Genomic DNA, 24,941 nt, shown 5'->3' with positions numbered 1-24,941 from the left:
CAGACACTGGTAGAGGGATTGGTGTTCAAACACTGCCTAAAACGCAATTATCAATAATTCTGTATAGCAATTATTTAATTTAAAAACTTTTTATATGGTCCCCCAAACCAGGAACAATTTCTGAGCATGTAGCCAGGAGTAATCCCTGAGTGTCACTGGGTGTGGTCCAAAAACCAAAAAAAAATTTTTTTAATAAAATTTTAAAATTAGCATTTCTCAATATTTGAAGTTAAAGCTAACAAACCATTAAAATGACATTTAATGCAGTTTGATATTCTCTTATCCAGATTATTTACCATTAGCTGAAATAATTCTGATGCAATATGTGGTGGTGTGTGTGAGGATTATGATGTGTGTATACTGGTTATAGACATGCTCTGGAAAAGCAGTGACAGTAATTAGCTCCCACCCTACCCCTTCAGTTTGTTCTCTTATAGACCAGGGTATATATGCAGCTACTTCTTAGGACAGTTATGTCATAAAATGGTTATGTACTGATAAAAACATTTAATTAAAACACTTAAGGATACAAGGAGGCACCATTTAATGAAGTCAAAAACATAGGGATGAGTGGGCCAAAATACTAGTACAATGGCTAGGGCATTTGCATTGCAAGAGCTAATCTGAGTTCAATTCCTGGATCCCACATGGTCCCCTAAACCTGTCAGGAGTAACCCCTGAGCACCATCAAGCAGGGCCTTAAAACAAATCAATGAACAATCGATTGACCAAACTTACTGAAATTTTTTTCACTTCTTTTTTCCTTTTTTCCTACTGAGAGATTTTCCTAATAGTGGTTAACATATTAACAAAAAAAAAAAAAAAAAGAAAGGGAATATCACTGACTCAAAAGCAATGGAATTGGACTAATATTTTTCTATTACATTAAAATATTTCTATTAATTTTTTCTATTTCTATATTTAATATTTCTATTAAATATTTTTCCATTAAATATTTTCATTTTAACCATGTTAACAAGATACCTTTAATTTTAAATATAGATTCTCAGTTCTATCATGAACACAGAAATAAATTTATCTTAAAAATCAGTTTATCATAAACATATAAGAATGATCATTCTTAGCATACTGGTTTCTTCTAAATAAGAAATATTTTAGGGGAATAAAGAGCTAATACAGCAAGTACATTGCTTGCTTTTTGCATGGCCAGACCTCAACATCCATATGGTCTCATGAGCACCACCAGAAGTGATTCCTGAGGCAAAGTCAAAGTTACCCCTGAGCATTGCCAGGTGTGCCCAGCACACAAAATGATTTTTTTTTTTTTTTTTTGGTTTTTGGGTCACACCAAGTGACACTCAGGGGTTACTCCTGGCTATGCGCTCAGAAATCGTTCCTGGCTTGGGGGAACATATGGGACGCTGGGGGAATGGAACCAAGGTCCATTCTAGGCTAGAACCGACAAGGCAGCTGCCTTACCCCTTGCACCACCAGTCTGTCCCCCAAAATAAAATATTTTAATATTCTTTTGCATTAAACGCCAAGATCCAGTCACATCCATTCAAAAATTTAGACATACATCCCAGTCATGATTTTTCAATCTTTAAGCAAAGAACAAAGGTGGAAATACACCCTAACCACAATGGCAGCTCTTCTACTCAAGTTCACAGGAAATGAAGAGAACTATGCAGGATCAATATGGAAGGTGATGTATGGTTTGAGAAATTACACTGATTCCTCATTTGAACTGAAGGGAGAAATTCAAAGGAAAATGTGATGTTGAGGCCAAGCCAATGCTTGAAAGGACTATAGTGTACTCTTTGCATGAAGGAGTCCTGGGTCCAGTACTGGCACCACCAGAAGTGACTGCATAGCACCATGGCAGGAATATCTCCACAAGTGCCAGGTGTGGAACTGAACGAACAAAAAGTTAGGTTTCGTTTTGGATCAAAAGTTGCATGCTATATTCAGAAATCAAGTATAAAAACAACAAAAAAGATCAAAAAAAGTTAATTTTTTTAACTTAGTTGATAAATTATCTGCTAAGATTATAGATAGTTCAAAGGACCTCTAGGGAGTACATTTCAGTGCATGTCAGAGTTTGATCCCCGGCCCTACATGAACCCTCTGTAACACTGAGCTAGGTGTGATTCATAAGCACCATAGAAAATTAAAAAAAGTTTAAAAAGAAGTTGCACTGGTGAAGGAGGAAGTGTTCTTTTTATGACTGAAACCCAACTACAATCATGTATGTAATCATGGTGCTTAAATAAAAAATATATATAATAATGTACCTAGAGGACAAGAAAATTAAAAATTAATTTTATTAATAAAAATTAATAAATTGATATTAGATACCTAGTATTTTTAAATAATTAAAGAAAGAGCTGGATAATATAGCAGGGAAATAGACTTGCATTGTATGAAGCCAACCTGGGCTCATCCCTGGCACCCATATGGGTCCCTTAAGCACTGTCAGGAGCGAGCCCTGAGCACCTCTGGGTGTGATCAGGAAAAAAATAAATTATTAAAATAACAGCATAGGCTTGTATAAAATTAAGATGTTGCATGAGTTTATGTTTTTATGATATATGCTAATTTTAATTTCCAAATTAAACAAATACATTTTTTCCTTTACTCCCAACTGTTGCTTTGCTTCAGGGGGTATAAGACAGGTACTTTACTCAAGAGAAAAAAAAAAATTCTATATAGGGAAAAGCGAAAACAAAAACTAGGAGGCTCCATTAGCAAAACAAAACTGTATGTTTTATTTATCAAAGACAATAAAGTAAATCAGAAAATACAGAGAAATATAAAAGAAGTTATAAAGTATAATAAGTTTAACTTTTTCAGAAACAGAAAAATGTCCCCAAATAGTTTTAGATGTCTCTTTTGGTAATATCTGGTATTAAACAAGCAATTGATTTTCTATTACTTCATATAGCTGTATTAAGCAATTTTACATTTAAAGGATGGCATAATTCCCAGCATGCCTAATGTTGGCATTCAAAAGCAAAGCAATAAAGGTAAAGCAGATGAGATGAGATGAAATTATTTGCAAAATGTAGCAGCTTACAAAGGTAGTTTCCAGTTGTAATAATGATCATAGACAGGCATACTCTCAAAGCACACACACACATTTCACATCCTTATTTTCTGTAAAAGCATTGCCTTAACTTGAAAACGGATCACTTTCCATATCTCAAATAGGAATTTAATTTTTTATAAATTAAATTTATAATCAAAAAGCAAGAAGTTATGAACAGAAGCTTTTATTTGCCAAGTTTAACAAATTAAACAATGAAAGAAAAAATTACAATGCTGCTGATACTTTATTGGCTTTTTAAAAGACAAGCAAAAGAGAATATCTTATTCAGAAAATTAATTTCAAAAAATGTCTTAAAATGAAATAAATATAGTTAACTAAGAGAATTTCTTCCTGTAAAATTCTTTAAAATAATCAATGCTAAAACCAAGCCACTCCTCTGAAAATCCCTAAAATTGGCATGTCCCTTCAAAGAAAAAAAGTAACTTTCTTTAAAAAGACATGTGTAATACTCTATTTGTTTTAAAAAAAATTTATCTGAGAAGAACTCTAGCTTTAAGACCCAAATGTTCTATATATATTAAGCTCACTTAATTTAAAATTAATGAACAGATATCTAGACACAATTTCTAGGAAAAGGCAGAAAGTAATTTACGCACGATTATTTACACAATATGATTTCCTAAATAATGATGTAAATATCCTGTTCAAAAATATGACAAAGCTTTTCTAATAATCAGTACTGCAGGCTGCAAAATTTTTTACAGATACCAAAGGATGTTTCAAGTATATTACCTAGACTGATCTAAGAGCCAGAAACTAAAACATATGACATGGTTAATAATTTCATTTTATTTTACTAAATGACAGGTCAGCAGTCAATGGCATTTACATGCTGGAAGGCTTTATCACTCAGCTCTTCCAATTATATCAAACACTGATGAACCAAATGTGGATTTTACGGCTAGACTTTTTTTACTGCTAGATTTTAGAGCTTTCTATCAAGTTTAATAAGCAAATCTTTAAATTGGGCACATATGCAAATGTGCAAAACAAATAAAATACAAATATTTAAAAGAATGCACAGAAATTGCTTTTTAAAAATAAACCACCCTGCATTGGATTTTGATGTTATCTTTTATTCACTAATTTAACTTCAGTTATCCATAATCTTCTATCTTATTAAAGTTGTAGGTTTACAGATGATCTGGAAATTTCACATTGGTAAGAAAGGAATGTCTTATCGATGTAATCTAAGGACAAAGAAAGAATTGTGAAGTATTAAGATGTATAAACAATAAAATATATATTAATGGGATATATATAAATAATAATAAGCACTCCTTTTATAGCATTATTAATATATTCTTTCAATAAAGTAGCATAAAGCAAAATATATTCTATATATAAGCCGAGATAATCACAGTGAAAGTTCAGTTTATAATTTAAAGTAGCAAAATTACCTTGCCTTTTATCTTAACAGTTAATATTATAAATTCTTGGGGGGCTGGGCCACACCCAGTAATGCTCAGGATTTTTCCTCCTGGCTTTGTTTGCACTCAGGAATTAATCTTGGCAGGCTTGGTGGGACCATTTGGGATGCCAAGGACCAAACCTGGCAGCATGCAAGGCAAATGCCCTACCCCACGATCTCCCCAGACCCTATTACAAATTCTTAAGGGGTCAGTGCTAGCAAAGACTTTACAAGTTAAGAAGAAAAAGGAACATTTTTCTGGGGGAAGAAAACTTTACAATGTAACATATTTTAAAGCTGTCAGATTTTGTGCAGGTGATTACTTTGCATATACTCTATGTTCAATTTCTAAACAATTTTTTTAAATATCTGATTCAGTTTCAAGTGACACATGTTTTATATACTTATTTTAAATTACGAAATTTATTTTAAAGATCTAAAAGTTCTTACAAAGTAACATTAAATATCAATAAGCTGGCTGACAACATAGAAATACTTTAGATATACTGAATTCAAATGAATAACTCAAGTATACATTAAGCATTTGATATTTGTGAGCTAAATAGGATAAACTGAATAAATACTTGATATATTAATATTTCTTACCTCTATAGTAAGAAGAAATAACGTGTTCTATGAGTAGCTGCCATACTTTCAGACATGTTTCTGACTTTCAGATAATTAACAAATCCTCTGAAGAAAAGGAGCAAACCTGAGCCAGTTGAAATAAAATATGTTAGGCTCTTCTACAGAGAGAGGGCACAATCAACTTAAAAGGTAATTATAAACAAAATCTTCTGAGTTTAGGGGATTCAATCTATAAGACTTAACTCATACTACACTTAAATACTATAAAGACTATCAAAAAGAAATACAAACAATAAAGTTTACATACTAGGTATAAGGAAAATACATAAGAAATACACTAAAAAATGTATTGAAACCCAAAGTATAAATACTAATGTAAGCCTACCATGAAAAACAAGTTATACAAAAATAAATATTAAATAATTTAATAGATCCTAATTCATTAGGATCCATCCCATAGACATCCCATTTTTTAAAAATTTCAATTGATATAATTTATCAAAAGTACTCAAAAAAGAATGCAGTATACATATAGTTAATAGTAATGAGATAAAACCTCTAGATTAACAATATCAACTACCTGCCATCTATAAAATTTTAAAAAAGGATGCATTATTTAATTTAATTATTAATTCTTATTTTCAATTATAGTAAAAGACTAACTTATAATAATACATATGAGGAACCAGGAAAGAATACTGGGAAAGGGCTACTCTGATTTCTTAAATATTTTTACTATATCTTATTCATTTTCAGTTTTCTCCTCTGTAAAATACTATAATTAAATAACGACTATTTACATCAAGGCGTCTAAGAAAACAATGCCTGTAAAATTTACTTCCAAGTTTCAGATAAAAAATATTACCTAAGTATAAGTAGCATTGTTGTTATTAGTAGAGTTAAGCTTTTGATATATATTTAAGCATCCAATTCTAAGGGAAACATTTATTAGCTGGTAAATATTTAACCAGGTAATGGTAGGCGATTAAAACAAAAGTTGAAAATATGCTATATATGCAAAACTTTCCTCACCTAAAAGAAAAATATCAATTTAAAATTAAAAATTCCAAATTAAATTTGTACCCCAACTTCAAAACAGTAATTGAAAGATAAGTTTTTAAACATTGTTTTATCATAAATTAAGAGAAAAGATAGAAGAGATAATCAAATACTGACTGAAAAAAAAGATCTAAGTTTCTTCTAAACTGAATTCCATCTGTGTCCCTCATCCTAACTCCTTCCATTTGTGGCTCTGCTCTGAATTCTACCCTTATACCTTTCCAGAATCAGTTCTCAGATAATGGTATTGTGATTTAAATACGAAAAGTACTGTTGAAATAGTGCTAACCAAAACTATTTGTAAAATCTCTTCTTTTGTCATGAAGTCAATTGTTTTAAGATATATTTTTTTCTGGTTAAACATTTCTGTTTTAAAACAAGCCAATTTCTATCTAGAAACCAATCATTGAGAGAATAAGGAAACTTTTAATCGTGGGTTAAATTTCAAATTGCCAGGTAAATATAAGATTATGACTCTAATACAGAACTGGAGTTGACTGCATTCTACTTCTAGTAAGTCTTCCTAGAAGTCTTTAATACCTTAGTAAAATATACAAGCAACATTATTAATTTATTGTGCATAAACATATCATAGTTCAGATATTCCTTTATATATTCACTACTTACTTTTAAGTAAAAAAAAAAATCAAAACCAAGAACAAAATCCAGCAATCAGAACACAATTAATAGCATAGAGATGTTGAGACCCTTGTTTAAGTCTGACTTCCCAAAAGTCACATTTCACTATAATTTGAGAGAAAGAATCCAGGGTCTTAGTGACCTTAGCTAATACTATGAATGTTTACCCAAAGATCCTAAAGATCCAATGACATGACTAAATAATAACTCAAAGAGAAGACTGCCACCTACTGAATTCTATTATTTTCTGGTACAATTATTTTACTAGGGAAACATGGAACTTATAAATGAAGTAGAAGTAAAATGTGTTCTTTATAGCAGTAAATAAATTTGAAATATGTGCTAAAGAAATAATATGATTTTAAGATTAACTTAATTACCAGGTATCTAAACTGAAAAACATAGGGAAAATTAGAAATCCATAAAATTCATAAATATTAATAAAAGACATACCTTGTAAAAGACAACACAGCAGTATTTCTGTGATCACTAGGCATGAAGTCTTTCCTAATGCCTGACTGATTAATGATTAATGCAGGCACATTTCAAAAGTATAAGGAATGTTTCCGTGATCCAAAAATAAAAGAATGGATTGAACATTCAAACTATCCTATTCTCAGCTCTCCTAAAATCATGAAATAATGCCTACATAATTTAAAGACATATCCTGAAAAAGTTATTTTAATCATGTTCAAATTTTCTGCTTTGCCAGAATAATTCAATTCTCATGTATAAACTAATTCTTTGGATTGACAGGCCCTAGTTTTTAAACCTTAGAAATCTGGAGTGTTCTATCAATTATTTGAACAGCTTAGATGATAGCAACTATTTGGAAATGAGAACTTAAGATCAGGAAAATTATTTCCATATAAATTGCAACAGAATTCATTTATATTTTACAATTTAATTTTAGTAAACATCAAAGTTAAATAAAAATTAACCAAAATGAAATGCATTCAGAATGAACTTACCAAGAACAAGAAATATCCACCACAGCCAATATTGTCCATTGAAATATCCAGTAAAATAATCAGAAAACTAGGAATAAGCATAAATATATTAACTGTATTTGTATATTTCAATAATGATTTAGAGCAATCTTTAACATTCAAAAACATTACAAAAATAAAAACTAGACACATAGAAAAAAATCTCTTGTAAGAATAAATTGATACAATATTTTTTGACTAAAGTTAAAAAGAATGCAAGAAAAGTAAGTCAAATGCCATATCTGAATCCAACATTTTCTCATTAAAGAGTTCGTTCACATCAGTTCTTTTTTCATAATCTCTCAAAGCAACAACTACCATCCAGATCAGACTAGAGCAACCTGCTGCTTCAGATATTAACACCAAAAGCCACATTAGTTTAATCTTATCAGATGGGGATGTTCTGCTGACCTCCCAAAAGAAGAGCTTTTGACCTTCTGTACACCCCCCACTGTTAATCACTGCCAAGAATACTAGGCACATAAAGACTCTCAATTCATTAGTCTTTTTATTTTTAAGCTATATGCTCCAGTACTCAGTTCCCAACAGTGAGCACAGAACAGCTAAATGAACCTTGAAGTGGCATTTCAACAGTTCCTTTTACAGGCCATAGTAAGCAGTTTTACATTTGCTGAAAATTAAGAATTGGAACAAGCAGACGGAAGGCAGGGTTGGACAATAGTGCAGAGAGATATTCCTTCCTTGATATAAATTTCTAGATATAATTTATTTTAAATGGTGTTTTAAATCAATCTAATTTGCCTCAGAGTTACTTCATTTATTTTCCCCCACCGCCCTCTCTCTAGCACCAAAATTAGGTACTTATTATTTTTAGTATTTATATAAATCCAAAAATACTAAAAATGAGCTTGTTTTATTTATTGTGCTCCACTGACGAACCCAAACTGAATCTGATTTAAATAACAATCATTTGCTAAAATACAAATTTAAACTTATATATGCACTTAGCTCCAATTTTATAGGTAATTATTTCCAACAATTTAATGGTCAATTATGTAAAAACTTATAGCTCCAAACCATAGTAATAACCATAGTAATAGTAATCACCATACAAACTGCACAGTTTATAAACACTACTAAGGAACATACTAAGAAACAATGGCATGAAACAGATATCATTTCTCTTTAATACTTTAATGTATTTTCATGGAAAATATTTACAATAAACTATGATCTAAATTACAGGAGTAGAGTTGTAGAAATTTCAAAAATTAAAAATTTCAAAGTATCAGTAAAGATACAAGCCCCACATAATGCCATACTTTTAAAATATATTCAATGAAAACTTATTATTAGGGGCTGGAGAGATAGCATGGAGGTAAGGCGTTTGCTTTGCATGCAAAAGGTTGGTGGTTCGAATCCCAGCATCCCATCTGGTCCCCTGAGCCTGCCAGGAGCGATTTCTGAGCATAGAGCCAGGAGTGACCTCTGAGAGCTGCCAGGTGTGAACCAGAACAGAAAAACCAAAAAAAAAAAAGAAAAAAGAAAAGAAAAGAAAAGAAAAGAAAACTTATTATTAGAAAACCATAGCTTCTGAAATAAGATAAACAAAGATATAAATGCCAAATAATAAATAGAAATAAAAGCTTTTCAGATAGGTTTTAAAAAGATCTTAGAACGCAGACGCAGAATGGTCTCACTCATCTATGGGTTTTAAGAAAAATGAAAGACATTCTTGCAATAATAATTTTCAGACACAAAAGAGAAAAGAGCTGGAAGTTACAGCTCACCTCAAGAAGCTCACCACAAAGAGTGATGAGTTTAGTTAGAGAAATAACTACATTTTGAACTGTCCTAATAATGAGAATGTATGAGGGAAATGAAAAGCCTGTCTAGAGTACAGGCGGGGGTCGGGTGGGGAGGAGGGAGATTTGGGACATTGGTGATGGGAACGTTGCACTGGTGATGGGTGGTGTTCTTTACATGACTGAAACCCAAACACAATCATGTATGTAATCAAGGTATTTAAATAAAATATATATTAAAAAAAAAAGATCTTAGAAAAGGGACCAAAGAACTACAGCAATACATTTTAAATTTACTAATTTTTACTATATATTACTTAACAAGAGGAAAACCGAAAATTAAGAACAATGTCATTCTTGATCAAAAACACCTAAATCTATTCAATCTTTTCTTTCTTTTTTTTTTTATTGTTTTGGGGGGCTACACCTGGTGATGCTCAGGGGTTACTCCTGGCTGTCTGCTCAGAAATAGCTCCTGGCGGGCACAGGGGACCATATGGGACACCGGGATTTGAACCAACCACCTTTCGTCCTGAATCGGCTGCTTGCAAGGCAAACGATGCTGTGCTATCTCTCCGGGCCCTAATCAATCTATTCTTTCTTAAAATAAAGAATATAATTATGTTCACCTTAAAATCAAAAGATAGACTCAATATAAAAAGGAGTCTATGTGGCTCAATAGATATCAAAAAATAATTTTAAATGCTAATATCTTAAGATTAAGAAGACATTATTACTGCTCTTCAATCAATTATTACTGCTCAATCAATCATAAGCTGTAAAGTCAAAACTTCAAAATAATTAATGGGAATTTATCTGTTTTTTTTTATTAATGCCATCATTTTATCTGTCTAGCTATTTTAAAATACACTGCTTTTACTTGAGTAAAACAAATCATTTTTAAAAAATTTGGAGCATCATTTTTAATAGAACAAATGCATTTTAAAGAAATAAAACATCAAAAATTTGGAAGAATTTTTAATAAAACAAATGCACTTTTAAAGAAATAAAAAATATCAAAATGTTGGGCAGGATAATAAGCTCAGAACCTTGGGCTAAAATATTTACAATAAATTTTGTGTGGCTTATTGTAACTCAGAAGCAAAAGAAAAAAGAGCAAGCAACGCAATTTCTAAACCACTTATTATCTAATAAAGGAAATAACCAGCTCTAGAGGGAAAAAAAAATCTTCCTTTCAGCACCAAACTTCAATGAGCATTTATGGCTCAAATCATTAGAATAAAAGTCAAAGCATATGGCACAGAGGCAGCGTATCAGGGGAATTGCTTTGAATTCAGACCAAGATTCTAATCCATAAACAAACTAACCCATAAACAGCCTACTAAGCAAGTTACAGACATCCTTAGTTTCATTTTCATCATCAATGAAGTCTTGATTGCCACTACATCATTCATAGAGTTAACTAGAATTTAGCATTCAAATCATGCACAGGCACCTAATCTGAAGCATTTTAAGAACAAGTGGAATACTAATCCTGGAGTTCTACTGATTCTGATTGTATTTATTCAACTAGGAATTAAGAAAAAATAAATATGCTTTATAGAAATTTTAGTAATTGTATAATAGCACTTGATGTGGGGATAACTTTTTAGCGACTCATTTAACAAAATGGCTATTATGTTACTCTGTACCCTTTGGTTCCATTCAATGCTCAGGTACAATGAGCTCAGGTACAATGAAGTACTTGCTCATACCCTGTGGTGCCAGAAACTACCTACAAGACCCTGGAAGTGCTCAGAGCCCTCTGGGAATATACCCTAAAATGCTCAGTAAGTCCTGTGGTGCCGAGGATGAAGACAACATGCGCCCTAACTGCTAAAGTCTATTCCCTGACCCCTACACGTTTATCCTTGATTTCTCTCCTAGGTCTCCCCAAAAAAGTAGGGGGAAAGGGCTATGTAAAAGAGAACTTAAAAATGCCCTTAAATCCTTAAATAGAATAAATAAAAATTCAAGAGACTGGGGAAAAGTATGTTAACAATGTTAAGGTCTATATAACTTTCACAGAATATTTAGGTACTATAAAAGTTTCTGAGATAAGGAAGAAAAGGACTTTTTGTCTTCCCACACAGTATCTTGTAAATTAAAAAAAGTAAAGACAGGCTGATTTATAAGAACAAAGAAATGAGAAAATAGCTTAAGAGAAATTATTCTGGGGGACAATTGTACAAAAAGAGGTCTGATAGTCACCTAAAAGTTGAAACCTTACTCATAGCTCTTAAAGTTAGTAAAAGAGAGAAGATATTTAAGTCTATGATAATCTTACAAATAGAAAAATGTTATCTTTAGGTAAGCCAACGGCATATCTTAAGCAAAGTAAATGGGTACATACATTTTTGTAGATCCTGTATAAATTATATTATTTCTATTATCTTACCAAACTCCTACTTATCATCAGAAAACTGATACTTAGGATAATTAAAAAAAACTTATAGATATAAAAAAGTGACATCATGGTTTGATACCTGTATCACATGGTCTCCTCGAACTACCAGGAGCTACTCCCGAACACTGAGCCAGGAGTAGCCTCTCCAGGGGTCCTCAAATTTTTTAAACAGGGGGCCAGTTCACTGTCCCTCAGACCACTGGAGGGTCTGACTATAGTAAAAACAAAACTTATGAACGAATTCTTATGCACACTGCATATATCTTATTTTGCAATGAAGAAACAAAACAAATACAAATACAACATGTGCCGTGGGCCATAGTTTGAGGACCACTGCAAGCAAACTGGGTGTGGCCCCAACATACACACACACCACACTCAGATGAGTTCACACAGACACACACACACACACACACACACCACTCAGATGAGTTCAAACTCAAATTTTTCTAATTATAAAGCCCTTCTTATGATTAATTAGCTCACATATCAGGCTATAAAAATGTTTATATCCCAGAAGTCACTACAATAAATATAGTAATAAAATTAAGTTTCAAAATAATTTAACTGATATATACATAAATTGAGCATTTATGAACTACTCAGGCAATGTCAGATATTTTATTTAGGATAAAAGCAATAGAGATCATAAAAAAACACTCACTCTGACAATAAGGATCCATTTGATCAAGGAAAGTCCAAATCCACAAATAGCACCATACCTTCCAGCTATGGTATTGGTGATACAGAAGGACAAACAAAATCCAAGCCAGTTGAAAATAAATGCCACTGAAAAAAAAGAGAAGAGTTTTTTTTTTAAAAAACACACATTGGAAACAAATTAAGCAGCATACAACGTTTTATTGCTTAGCGAAATAGCAGTTTCAATCAAATATTCTTTCAACTATAGTTATAGTTTACAGAATATATTAGCTATTTACTATCTACATCAATAAATGAATAAGTTTGGTTTTGGTTTGGGTATAGGTATCAATTTTCTAAAACTTGGATCTTTGGGTAAAACTGCATTTTTTTAGCCAACCAAAAACCAAAGTCATAAATAGTTTTCATAAATTCCCACAAAAAAGCTTAGCCTAAGCTAAAAGTTTAGCTAACCAATATGATTTTATAAAGAGAGAATATTAAAGATGATCAAATAAATTATAGTTTCCAAAGCAGATAATATTCATTGTGTCTTCTCTCCTACCTTACAAACCTGTTTCCTTCTACCAGGGACGCTCCTCAACCCCAAATTTCAGGAAAGACTAAATTCAATACTTAGCTCACCAAAAAGATCTTTATAACATATGAGGTGGGGGTAATGAGTTGGGAGGAATAATAACAGAAGGCCTCAATTCCCTAGTCTTTAAAAAAATAAAAAAACAACTTATTTTTACAGTGCCAGAAATTAAATCCAAGGTCTCCAAGGCAAGTGCTCTATCTATCACTGAGTCACATCCTCAGATACTCTACATAGTTTTACTTCTAAAAAACGTAATTTTATTCTTAAACAGAGCAAGGAGAGCAAGGATGGAATTTGGGTTAAATATATTACTCTAAATCAGTTTGAAGTGCATTAATAGAAGGGTTTGTTATATAATTGCTTTCCTTTATGTATATTTGAGGATTTCTGTAATAAAGTTCATTTAAAAAAAAAACTGCTAAGGGATCCTGCTATGAACATAAGAATTAAGGAAGGCTTTGTTACAAGTGGAAAAACAGCAGAGATCATAGCACAAGAGGTCCTGTGCACAAGCCCTGTGCATCTTTATTTCCTATTTTCTGTTCTGTAAAGTGATTTCCTACTCGAAAATAGTTAAATATGAATTTTGTATGACTTATACCTGAAACTATTCTGAAATAATATATAATAATAAATAATATTAACAATATAATATATAATTAATATAATAAATAATACATTCTGATATCATATTTTAATATAAGAAAGCACAATTTCTTTCTTTTTTTTTGGTTTTTGGGCCACACCCGGCGGTGCTCAGGGGTCACTCCTGGCTGGCTGCTCAGAAATAGCTCCTGGCAGGCACGGGGGACCATATGGGACACCGGGATTCGAACCAACCACCTTTGGTCCTGGATCGGCTGCTTGCAAGGCAAACACCGCTGTGCTATCTCTCTGGGCCCAAGAAAGCACAATTTCTAAGAAATAAAAATGACCAAATGTCAGCAGTCATCATAATAAAATATTTAAAAATTTTAGTCTAGCTTTCACACTATTCTGGGCCTAGGCACTAGAATTCTGAATAACTTTAACCAACCCTGAGGAAGAACAGGAAAACTACCTAAAGAAATTAACTTTTTTTTTTTTTTTTTCAGAATTCTGAAGAGCAACAGAAAACACTTTAAGACAAATTTAAGTGAACTATTTCTTTGAAGTAATTCCCATGTTCCTTACTAAGGCCTTTTAGTTTCAGTATTTCCTTTTCTTTTTTTTTTTTTTTTTTTTTGTTATTCACAAGACTGCATAGTATACAGTGTGGTAATCAGAAGGAGGAGCTCTGAAATGAGAAACCTGAGTTTGAATCACAATGAACCCTCTCAAATACTTGTATATGAACTGCTGACTTCAGTGTTCTCTAATCTATAAGTGCCTCCTTTGAGTGAGATAATGAGTGTAGAGGACAGTACAGAAACTGGAACTATGCGATTATTAAAAAAATGTTAGCCATCATCACTACTAGTGATGTATTTTAACATCTTTACCTTACAATTTTATAGTTTCCTTCCTCTCTCCCTCCTTCTCTCTCTCTCTCTCTCTCTCTCTCTCAACCCCCTTTCATCTACCCCCACATTTCTATAAATAAAACTATTTTCCTTCAGGAAAAACTACTGGAAACAAAGCTTGGGAATCTTTTGGGTTTTTTGTTTGTTTGTTTGTTTGTTTTTTGTTTTGACACTCAGGTTTTACTCCTGGCTCTGTGCTCAGAAATCACCCCTGGCTTGGGGGACCATATGGGACGCTGGGGGACCAAACTGCGGTTTGTCCTAAGCTAGTGCTTGTAAGGCAGACGCCTTACCTCTAGCGCCACCTCTCTGGCCCAAAGCTTGTTTAATCTGTTTTTCTTGTTTACATCTAGCTACTGATCAGTATTTTGTTATAATCTATGCTATAACCAGTCACACTGATTTTTCCTCCTGTCCCAGGAACTCATCTTCCTTTATAAAATTATTAAAATTTTAATTAAAACCAAATACAAAATTTAAATTCTTAAACTAGTCACATTTCCAAGAATTCAACATGTGACTTGTAGTGACCATAATGAACAGTGGAAATAAAGGCTGTATTCATCATTATAAAACATTCTTTTGAAAACAGTTGCTCTATACTTAACTATATGTGTTAGCTATGGGAAAAATACATAATAACACTAACCAACCAAAACTGATTTTATGTCCATTTGAAATAAATAATTTCCATTAAAGAACTGTAGAGATTCCCAATTGGTGTGTCATATTTGTTTTCATGACAATTTAAGATACTTCTCTCCTCAGCCCTCAGAGCAGGCAGGAGCGATCTGAGGCATATCAACTAGCTGAAAGGTAGTCAAGTTCTGTGTGAAACCCTATCAGCAATAGTATTATAAACCATAGGGCCAAATGTTACTTTTAAAAAAGCATCTCTCATAGAGGCAGACTAGTGGGTAGGGTAGAAGGGTAAAAAAAGGGAGGTGGACATGGATGGACTTTCATGGAGGGAAGAAGACAGTGGTGAAGGATCGGTGTTGAAATACTGTATGTCTGAAACTCAATTTTTATTTACTTTCTAATTCATGGTGACTAAATTAAATTAAATTTAAATTTAATTAAAAAGAAAAGATTGGTCCTTATAAAGAAACAGGAAGAGAAGTAAGGGACCTCGCAAGCACAGAAATAGAGAGTGGCCATGTGAGGGTCAAGAAATAAGACTGGATGATATCCTAATTCCAGGAAGAGAATTTTCACAAGGAAATATATTAACCAACACCCAAGTTCTTTTTTTCTGATCTACAATCTTTGAAAAAATTAATTTCCATATTTAAACTGCCCAATCTCTAGCACTCTGTAATGCCAAGTTGAGCAAACCAACAAATAACTAACTACCTTTAGTTTGTTTAAACACAGGGAAACAGTGAAGTGGTGATCAATGAAGCAAATATACTTATGATCCTTTGTCTATAACAGGGGTCTCAAACTCAATTTACCTGGGGGCAACAGGAGGCAAAGTCAGGGTGAGGCAGGGCCACATAAGGGATTTCGCTTACCGAATACTCGCAATGAAAAATCGCATTAGTAAGAAAAAAAATCGCAAAAAATCGCATTAAACGTTTGCATACCCCGAATGGAATTGCTCAGGGTATGGGAATGTTTAATGCGATTTTTATTGCGATTATTCAGTAAGCGAATATCACTAATACTGTGATATTTGAAGGCCAGCCGCAGGCCACAAAATGTTGTATGGAGGGGCCGGAGAGATAGCATGGAGGTAAGGCGTTTGCCTTTCATGCAGGAGGTCATCGGTTCGAATCCCGGCGCCCCATGTGGTCCCCCGTGCCTGCCAGGAGCAATTTCTGAGCCTGGAGCCAGGAATAACCCCTGAGCACTGCTGGGTGTGACCCAAAAATCACACACAAAAAAAAAAAATATATATATATATAAAATGTATATAAAATATATATATATATATATATAAAAAATGTTAGCAGCCCTCCGGCTGCTAACAGCCCGCGAGTTTGAGACCCCTGGTCTATAAGATAGAGCGTAAATCTGAAAAGAAAATAAACAAAAAGAGCAGAAGCAATCAATCCTAGATTCTTGAAGTCAAAACTGTCAACAAACAAAATTTTAGAAATGCAAAGTAATTCTTAAATATGAAAAATTTTCATTTTATAAAATGTGACTAGAGCTAGGTGATCATGTGCATACCCAAAAACCAAACCAACCAAGCAAAACAAACCCTAGGCATTGGGCTCTTTTCCATTCAATCCAGCAATTCATGCCTGGGAATATACCCCAAAGGCTGAAAAGACTGCACTCTTATGTTCATTGCAGCACTATTTACAATAGCTAAAATCTGGACACAACCCAAGAATCCAAGACCAGATGAGATGATAAAGTAATATGGTACATATACATGATGGAATACTACTCAACAGAAATAGAAGATGAAGTCATGCAACTTGCTGCTACACAGATGGATTTGGAGTGTATAATTATGCTGAGTGAAATATGTCAGAGAGAGGCATAATGATCTCACTTAGAAGACATGGAATAGGGCCGGGCAGTGGCGCTGGAGGTAAGGTGCCTGCCTTGCCTGCGCCAGCCTAGGACGGACCGCGGTTCGATCCCCCGGCGTCCCATATGGTCCCCCAAGCCAGGAGTGACCTCTGAGCGCATAGTCAGGAGTAACCCCTGAGCGTCACCGGGTGTGGCCCAAAAACCAAAAAAAAAAAAGAAGACATGGAATAAAAAAGGAACATGGTAAGGAAATGACTAATGCCCAAACGCGATAGAAACAAAGATCAGGAGAACTGGTCCTTAGTAAGAAAACTTGCCACTGAGAGCGGTATACATCAGGAATGGGCCCACTATGACAATGACAGAGGAAAGTTGCCACTCTGGACAAGGATTCAATGCTAAAAGAAGCAACATGAAATGCATGATACCTTATCGTAACAGTGTTGTAAACCAACCACAGTGCCTAAAATACACACAAAAAAGAAAAGAAACAAGTGTCTGCCATAGAGGCAGACTGAGGGTCAGGAGGGAAACTGAGGACACTAGTGGAGGAAAGTAGACATTGGTAAAGGGACTACTGTTGGAACACTGTACTCCTAAAACCCTATCATGAATGAATCTGGAACTTTGTGATTCATGGAAGTTTATTAAAAAGTATGTATCTTAAAAAGCAAAAGAAAATAAGATCATATATTTACACAAGTTAGGCAAACATAAAGCATTTTGTGGTGACACCTAAAAGGATAAAAGAAACACAAACACTATTTGAGATTCTTTCCTCGTGTTTAGTAAACATGAATATGCAATTAGGTGATGACTTTCAGGATTAGAAAGGTAAGAAACAGAAACATAACACTGAAATCAGAAAAAGATAAAAAAAAAATTGGGCTTGGAGTGATAGTATAGCAGATAGTGTGTTTTGCCTTGAAAGTGGCCAATTCAGGTGTAATCCGTGGCGTCCCATATAGTTCCCTGAGCTGACAGGAGTAATTCCTGAGTAAAGAGCCAAGAGTAACCCCTGAGCACTGCTGGATGTGGGGGAAAAAAAAGAAAGATAAAATTAAACCAAAGAAAGGTTTCAACTGAACATTAATCAATATTCACTGCAGCTTTATTTGTACATTAATAAAACTTAAATGCTTAAATTATAAATCAAATTAGAAATAATCAAGTTATGAATTTCAGAAACAGATCACAGAATCAAGACAACCACTATGGCTTAGGTATGGAAATTTAGCACTTGCAATTTGTAGAATAGCCACTAGATGGTAGTAATTACAAATAAATATTTCGCAAGTAAGTTCCAGCACCAACCTATATATATATTGTCTATTAGGAAAACAGTCATGAAGAAGAAAGATAATTTGCAATTTTACTTTTATAATACTGATACAATATTTGTGCATAACATGTAAGATGCGCAAGGAGGCAAGCTGGGGTGGAATAGAGGATGGGAAGAAAAGCAGGGGCATTTGAAGCTGGAGAGATAACATGGAGGTAAGGTGTTTGCCTTGCATGCAAAAGGTCGGTGGTTCGAATCTCGGCATCCCATCTGGTCCCCTGAGCCTGCCAGGAGCGATTTCTGAGCATAGAGCCAAGAGTAACCCCTGAACACTGCCAGGTGTGACCCAAAAACCAAATAGAAAATAAAGTGGGAACATTAGTGGAAGTTAGTTGACACTGGTAGTGGGACTCGTATCAGAACATGGTATATGCCTAAAACTATGAATAACTTGGCAAATCAGGTCTTAATTTAAAGCATGAAATAATTTAAGATGTATGTATTTCAGAAACATAATTTAGTAAAATGCCAGATGATTTACATTAAACATACTAATATTCAATGCTTTACCAAATAATCACATCAATGAAACATTTTAAAAAATCAATTTTAAAAAAGACTAAATGAAAGATAAAAGAATTTAGTGAAATACAGTTATTGAGAATATTAGCTTAGTCAACAATCAGATAAAATAAAGTATATGCTTTCATTCCTAACAGTATAATGCAAATAAGTACAATATATTTGAAGTTTTTATTTTTCAATTAAGAAAATGTTTATATGGGCCCAGAGAGATAGCACAGCGGCGTTCACTTTGCAAGCAGCCGATCCAGGACCAAAGGTGGTTGGTTCGAATCCGGGTGTCCCATATGGTCCCCCGTGCCTGCCAGGAGCTATTTCTGAGCAGACAGCCAGGAGTAACCCCTGAGCAATGCCGGGTGTGGCCCAAAAACAAAACAAACAAAAAAAATGTTTATATAACTTTTAGTAAATAAAGTAGGAGGTTTGTTTTTTGTGCTTTTTTGTTTTGTTTTTCTTTTGGGGGGGGATCACCCACTGTTGCACAGGGATCTCTCCTGACTCAGTGTTCAAGAAACTATATGCCAAGTCATGGATCAAACCTTGTTCCTGCAGATAAAGATGTACCCAAAGACTAGAAAATTGTTCTAAGTATAATGGGTTACTAGGTGAAATATAAACTAAGGAAAAGAAAAACCCAGGATCCACTATTCTTTTGTAGCTCAAGTTTCCATTCACAGGGACTCCAAAGATAGTTCAAAGGGATACATATGCACATGCTTTACAGGTGGGAGCACCATGTGTGATCCCCAACATGACATGGTACCCCAAAGAAATGAGCAAGGAGTAGTAGTCCCACCAGATGTGACCCTAAAACCACAAAAAATAAATACTTTAACTATCAACTATCATGATACTATAAATGTAAATTTCATATATATGCATTAGCTGCTACTATCCTGAGTATAAATTAGTAAATTAAGAAGAAAAATATAACTGGCTTTCTTTGTTCCATTTAGGATTTTTTGCTCCTTTATCAAAAATTAGGTGATTGTATGTCTGGGGAACATTCTCTGAGTATTCAAGCTTATTCCACTGATCTGAGGGCCTGTCCTTATTCCAATACCATGCTGTTTTGATAACTATTGCTTTGTAGTAAAGTTTAAAGTTGGGGAAAGTAATTCCTCCCATATTCTTTTTCCCAATGATTGCTTTAGCTATTCGAGGGTGTTTATTGTTCCAAATAAATTTCAAAAGTGCCTGGTCCACTTCTTTGAAGAATGTCATGGGTATCTTTAGGGGGATCGCATTAAATCTGTACAGTGCTTTGGGGAGTATTGCCATTTTAATGATGTTAATCCTGCCAATCCATGAGCAGGGTATGTGCTTCCATTTCCGCGTGTCCTCTCTTATTTCTTGGAGCAGAGTTTTATAGTTTTCCTTGTATAGGTCCTTCACATTTTTAGTCAAGTTGATTCCAAGATATTTGAGTTTGTGTGACACTATAGTGAATGGAGTTGTTTTCTTAATGTCCATTTCTTCCTTATTAGTATTGGTGTATAGAAAGGCCATTGATTTTTGTGTGTTAATTTTGTAGCCTGCCACCTTGCTATATGAGTCTATTGTTTCTAGAAGCTTTTTGGTAGAGTCTTTGGGGTTTTCTAAGTAGAGTATCATGTCATCTGCAAACAGTGAGAGCTTGACTTCTTCCTTTCCTATCTGGATTCCCTTGATATCCTTTTCTTGCCTAATCGCTATAGCGAGTACTTCCAGTGCTATGTTGAATAGGAGTGGTGAGAGAGGACAGCCTTGTCTTGTGCCAGAATTTAGAGGAAAGGCTTTCAGTTTTTCTCCATTGAGGACAATATTTGCCTCTGGCTTGTGGTAGATGGCCTTAACTATATTGAGAAAGGTTCCTTCCATTCCCATCTTGCTGAGAGTTTTGATCAAGAATGGGTGTTGGACCTTGTCAAATGCTTTCTCTGCGTCGATTGATATGATCATGTGATTTTTATTTTTCTTGCTGTTGATGTTGTGTATTATGTTGATAGATTTACGGATGTTAAAGCCAACAAGTGGTGTTGGCACAACTGGGTAGCCACTTGCAAAAAATTGAACTTAGACCCCCAGCTAACATCATGTACGAAGGTAAAATCCAAATGGATTAAAGACCTCGATATCAGCCCCAAAACCATAAGATATATAGAACAATACGTAGGTAAAACACTCCAGGACATTGAGGCTAAAGGCATCTTCAAGGAAGAAACTGCACTCTCCAAGCAAGTGAAAGCAGAAATTAACAGATGGGAATATATTAAGCTGAGAAGCTTCTGCACCTCAAAGGAAATAGTGCCCAGGATACAAGAGCCACCCACTGAGTGGGAGAAACTATTCACCCAATACCCATCAGATAAGGGGCTAATCTCCAAAATATACAAGGCACTGACAGAACTTTACAAGAAAAAAACATCTAATCCCATCAAAAAATGGGGAGAAGAAATGAACAGACACTTTGACAAAGAAATACAGATGGCCAAAAGACACATGAAAAAGTGCTCCACATCACTAATCATCAGGGAGATGCAAATCAAAACAACGATGAGATACCACCTCACACCCCAGAGAATGGCACACATCACAAAGAATGAGAATAAACAGTGTTGGCGGGGATGTGGGGAGAAAGGAACTCTTATCCACTGCTGGTGGGAATGCTGTCTAGTTCAACCTTTATGGAAAGCGATATGGAGATTCCTCCAAAAACTGGAAATCGAGCTCCCATACGATCCAACTATACCACTCCTAGGAATATACCCTAGGAACACAAAAATACAATACAAAAACCCCTTCCTTACACCTATATTCATTGCAGCTCTATTTACCATAGCAAGACTCTGGAAGATGCCCTTCAACAGACGAATGGCTAAAGAAACTGTGGTACATATACACAATGGAATATTATGCAGCTGTCAGGAGAGATGAAGTCATGAAATTTTCCTATACATGGATGTACACGGAATCTATTATGCTGAGTGAAATAAGTCAGAGAGAGAGAGAAAAACGCAGAATGGTCTCACACATTTATGGGTTTTAAGAAAAATGAAAGACATTCTTACAATAATAACTTTCAGACACAAAAGAGAAAAGAGCTGGAAGTTCCAGCTCACCTCAGGAAACTCATCACAAAGAGTGATGAGTTTAGTTGGATAAATAACTACATTTTGAACTGTCCTAATAATGAGAATGTATGAGGGAAATTGAGAACCTGTTTAGAGTACAGGTGGGGGTCGGATGAGGAGGAGGGAGACTTGGGACATTGGTGATGGGAATGTTGCACTGGTGATGGGTGGTGTTAAGAAAAAAAAAATATTGTTATTCAATAATGGAATACAATATATATACAATATATTATAAAAAAATATATTTATATTTATAAAAATATTTATATTTAAAAAAAAGAAAAAGAAAAAAACCGCATTCAACTCCAAAAAAAAAAAGAAAAGAAAAAGAAAAATATAACTGGCTCACCCATCCATATTTGAGTGATTATCTATTTCTAATCTCCAGCAGATTTTTCTTCAGAAATAAAATAAATAATTTCAAAATAGAGGGAAACATAAATGACTTTTCCAAAAACAAAACAAAAAAAAAGGCAGCTCAGAAGTATATATATTCTATACTGAATGTAACACTTTGTCTCATTTTTAGAAATTGAAATAGTGAGAACTGGTCACTGCTAATAGTTGTGGCCTAAATTATCTAAACATTTTACTCTTCAGTGTCAAGAAAAGTCATTTTAAAAATGTACACTTTTTGTTTTTGGTTTTTGGGCCACACCCGGTAATGCTCAGGGGTTACTTCTGGCTATGTGCTCAGAAGTTGCTCCTGGCTTGGGGGACCATATGGGACACCGGGGGATCGAACCGCGGTCCATCCAAGGCTAGCGCAGGCAAGGCAGGCACCTTACCTTTAGCGCCACCGCCCGGCCCCAAAAATGTACACTTTTAAATAAATGTGATAGTCATGTTCTCTTAATATTTTGTTGCTCTAAATTTGATTATATGTAAAATATGTATTTGATCATATGTATTAATAATTTTATAAATCCAGCTACATTTCTTTAAAATAAAACTGATTATACATAGTATGCATTATTTATTTATTAATAATTTAATAAATCCAGCTAGATTTCTTTAAAATAAAAAGACAGTGAAAACCATGATAATCCTATCTAAGAAACTAGATACTTTAAAAGACAAATATTGCATTAATAATTTTGTGAGAATAGGCAAGAAATGTGGTTCAATGGTAAAGTCATACTTGGCAGTTGGTGGCCAATTTTTTGAACGAAAAAAATACTTGCAAGGTTAAAAAATATTACTTAGGTTTCTACTCTTCTAGCTTCTTACTCCCCAACTCCTAAATAAGAATGATTTTTTTTCCTTAGTCATTGTCCAGTTGCCCTATATATCACCTTTTACAACCTTTCTTCTTATTTAAAGACACTCAAATGTCTTCAGTTTCATTCTACATTTTCCTAGAGGAATGAATGGAGTATAGCATTTTCAAAACATAAACATATTTAGCTCAAATATGTTCATACTTACATGTATCAGTACAACAGCACCTACTGTAACACATAATTAATGCTCAATTCTATAAATCTTTATAATGAAATCATACTTTAATATCACAACCTGAGAAATTTACATATTGTAGAGGCAAAACTACTATCGACATTAGAAATAGACTGGGATGGGCTGGAGTGATAGTACAGTGGGTAGGCTTGCCTTCCATGCAGCAACCTGTATTCGATCCCGAATAGTATGTGCTTTGGTCCTCCAAACCCCACCAGGAATGATCCAGTGCAGAGTCAGAGTCAGGAGTCAGGGAGAAGGGAGGGAGGAGGGGAAGAGAAAAGGAGAAAGAGAGGGGAAGAGGAGTGGAGGAAGTAGGATGAAAGGGAAGAAGCAAGGGGAAAAGGAAAGGCCACTTACTGAAAAAGGCCAGCATGAAAATGCCATCATTGCCAACTCTGAGCTGGTCTGCATCACTGAAGTCATCTCTTGGTGTGCACTCTTCCTCCTGAATCTATAAAACCAGCATTATTAGATCTCATTCAAGGAATACAATTTGATCTTAAAAAGAATTTAAATAAACTCTAACTCCTCAATTCATGATACAGACAAAATGGGAAACATGACTACAATGTTAGCTACAATATTAAGTAGTCAGAAAACATTAGCAAGTATTAATTTTTCATAGGCAACTTCAAAAAAGAATTTGGGAGGGAGGCTACACCTCTCTTGTTCCTGGCTCTATGCTCAGGGATCATTCCTTGTGGGGCTTGGGGAACCTTATGTGGTGCCAGGGTGACTGCATACAAGTCAAGCATCTTACTCTGTATGCACTCCCTAGCCGGAAAAGAATAAACAAATAGGTAGAAGAAAAATTAGGTCAAATTAAAGACAACGACATCAAGAAAGATATGATGTGATATTGCTGTCAAAATGTCAAATGGGAAAATGTAACTTTACTAATTAGAGAGGGAAGTATAAGTAGGTACGATCTCTGTTTCTGACAAAATTGATCAAAAACAAAAAAATACACATACCCTGGCTTAGGATGAAGTTCAGAGAAAGCAGTTTCAAGGTGTTAGTGCTTCCCTTGCAACAAAAGCACACACGTATATACATACACATGTCCCTTTTGATTCAGCAATTCCATTCAGTACAAATTTGTATCAAAATCATTTCCACTTTTAAGAAATAATATACTAAGTAGTTACTAAAGGACATAAATAACAGCAAAAAATAACATCTATAGTAAGGCTATTGTCAGAGAAATCATTCAATATGAGCCTCTTATTTCTGGCATGACATCCAGGGAGAGGCATGGGCTGCATTTTTGCAAAACTATCATTTCAAGTATGTTTAGGAAATAGACAGCTTTGAAAAAGATTTTTCTCTCCAGAGTATG

The 24,941-nt window shown here is 34.1% G+C and overlaps 1 protein-coding gene across 1 annotated transcript in view; it reads right to left on the bottom strand.

The window, feature by feature from the left end:
- Nucleotides 1–3,217: 3,217 nt before the first annotated feature.
- Nucleotides 3,218–24,941, bottom strand: part of NDFIP2 (Nedd4 family interacting protein 2) — a 102,556-nt gene continuing 80,832 nt past the window's right edge. Inside the window, exons 6-10 of the mRNA XM_049778510.1 lie at nucleotides 23,960–24,053; nucleotides 12,594–12,718; nucleotides 7,739–7,805; nucleotides 5,088–5,193; nucleotides 3,218–4,260 (exon numbers count right to left, since the gene is read on the bottom strand). Of these exons, the coding sequence (XP_049634467.1) occupies nucleotides 5,090–5,193; nucleotides 7,739–7,805; nucleotides 12,594–12,718; nucleotides 23,960–24,053 (390 nt within the window). The 3' untranslated portion in view covers nucleotides 3,218–4,260; nucleotides 5,088–5,089. The remainder of the gene's footprint in view (nucleotides 4,261–5,087; nucleotides 5,194–7,738; nucleotides 7,806–12,593; nucleotides 12,719–23,959; nucleotides 24,054–24,941) is intronic.

This window comes from Suncus etruscus, chromosome 8, assembly GCF_024139225.1.
Source record: "Suncus etruscus isolate mSunEtr1 chromosome 8, mSunEtr1.pri.cur, whole genome shotgun sequence".
Lineage (NCBI taxonomy): Eukaryota > Metazoa > Chordata > Mammalia > Eulipotyphla > Soricidae > Suncus > Suncus etruscus.
This window is presented reverse-complemented; position numbering and strand designations above follow the sequence as displayed.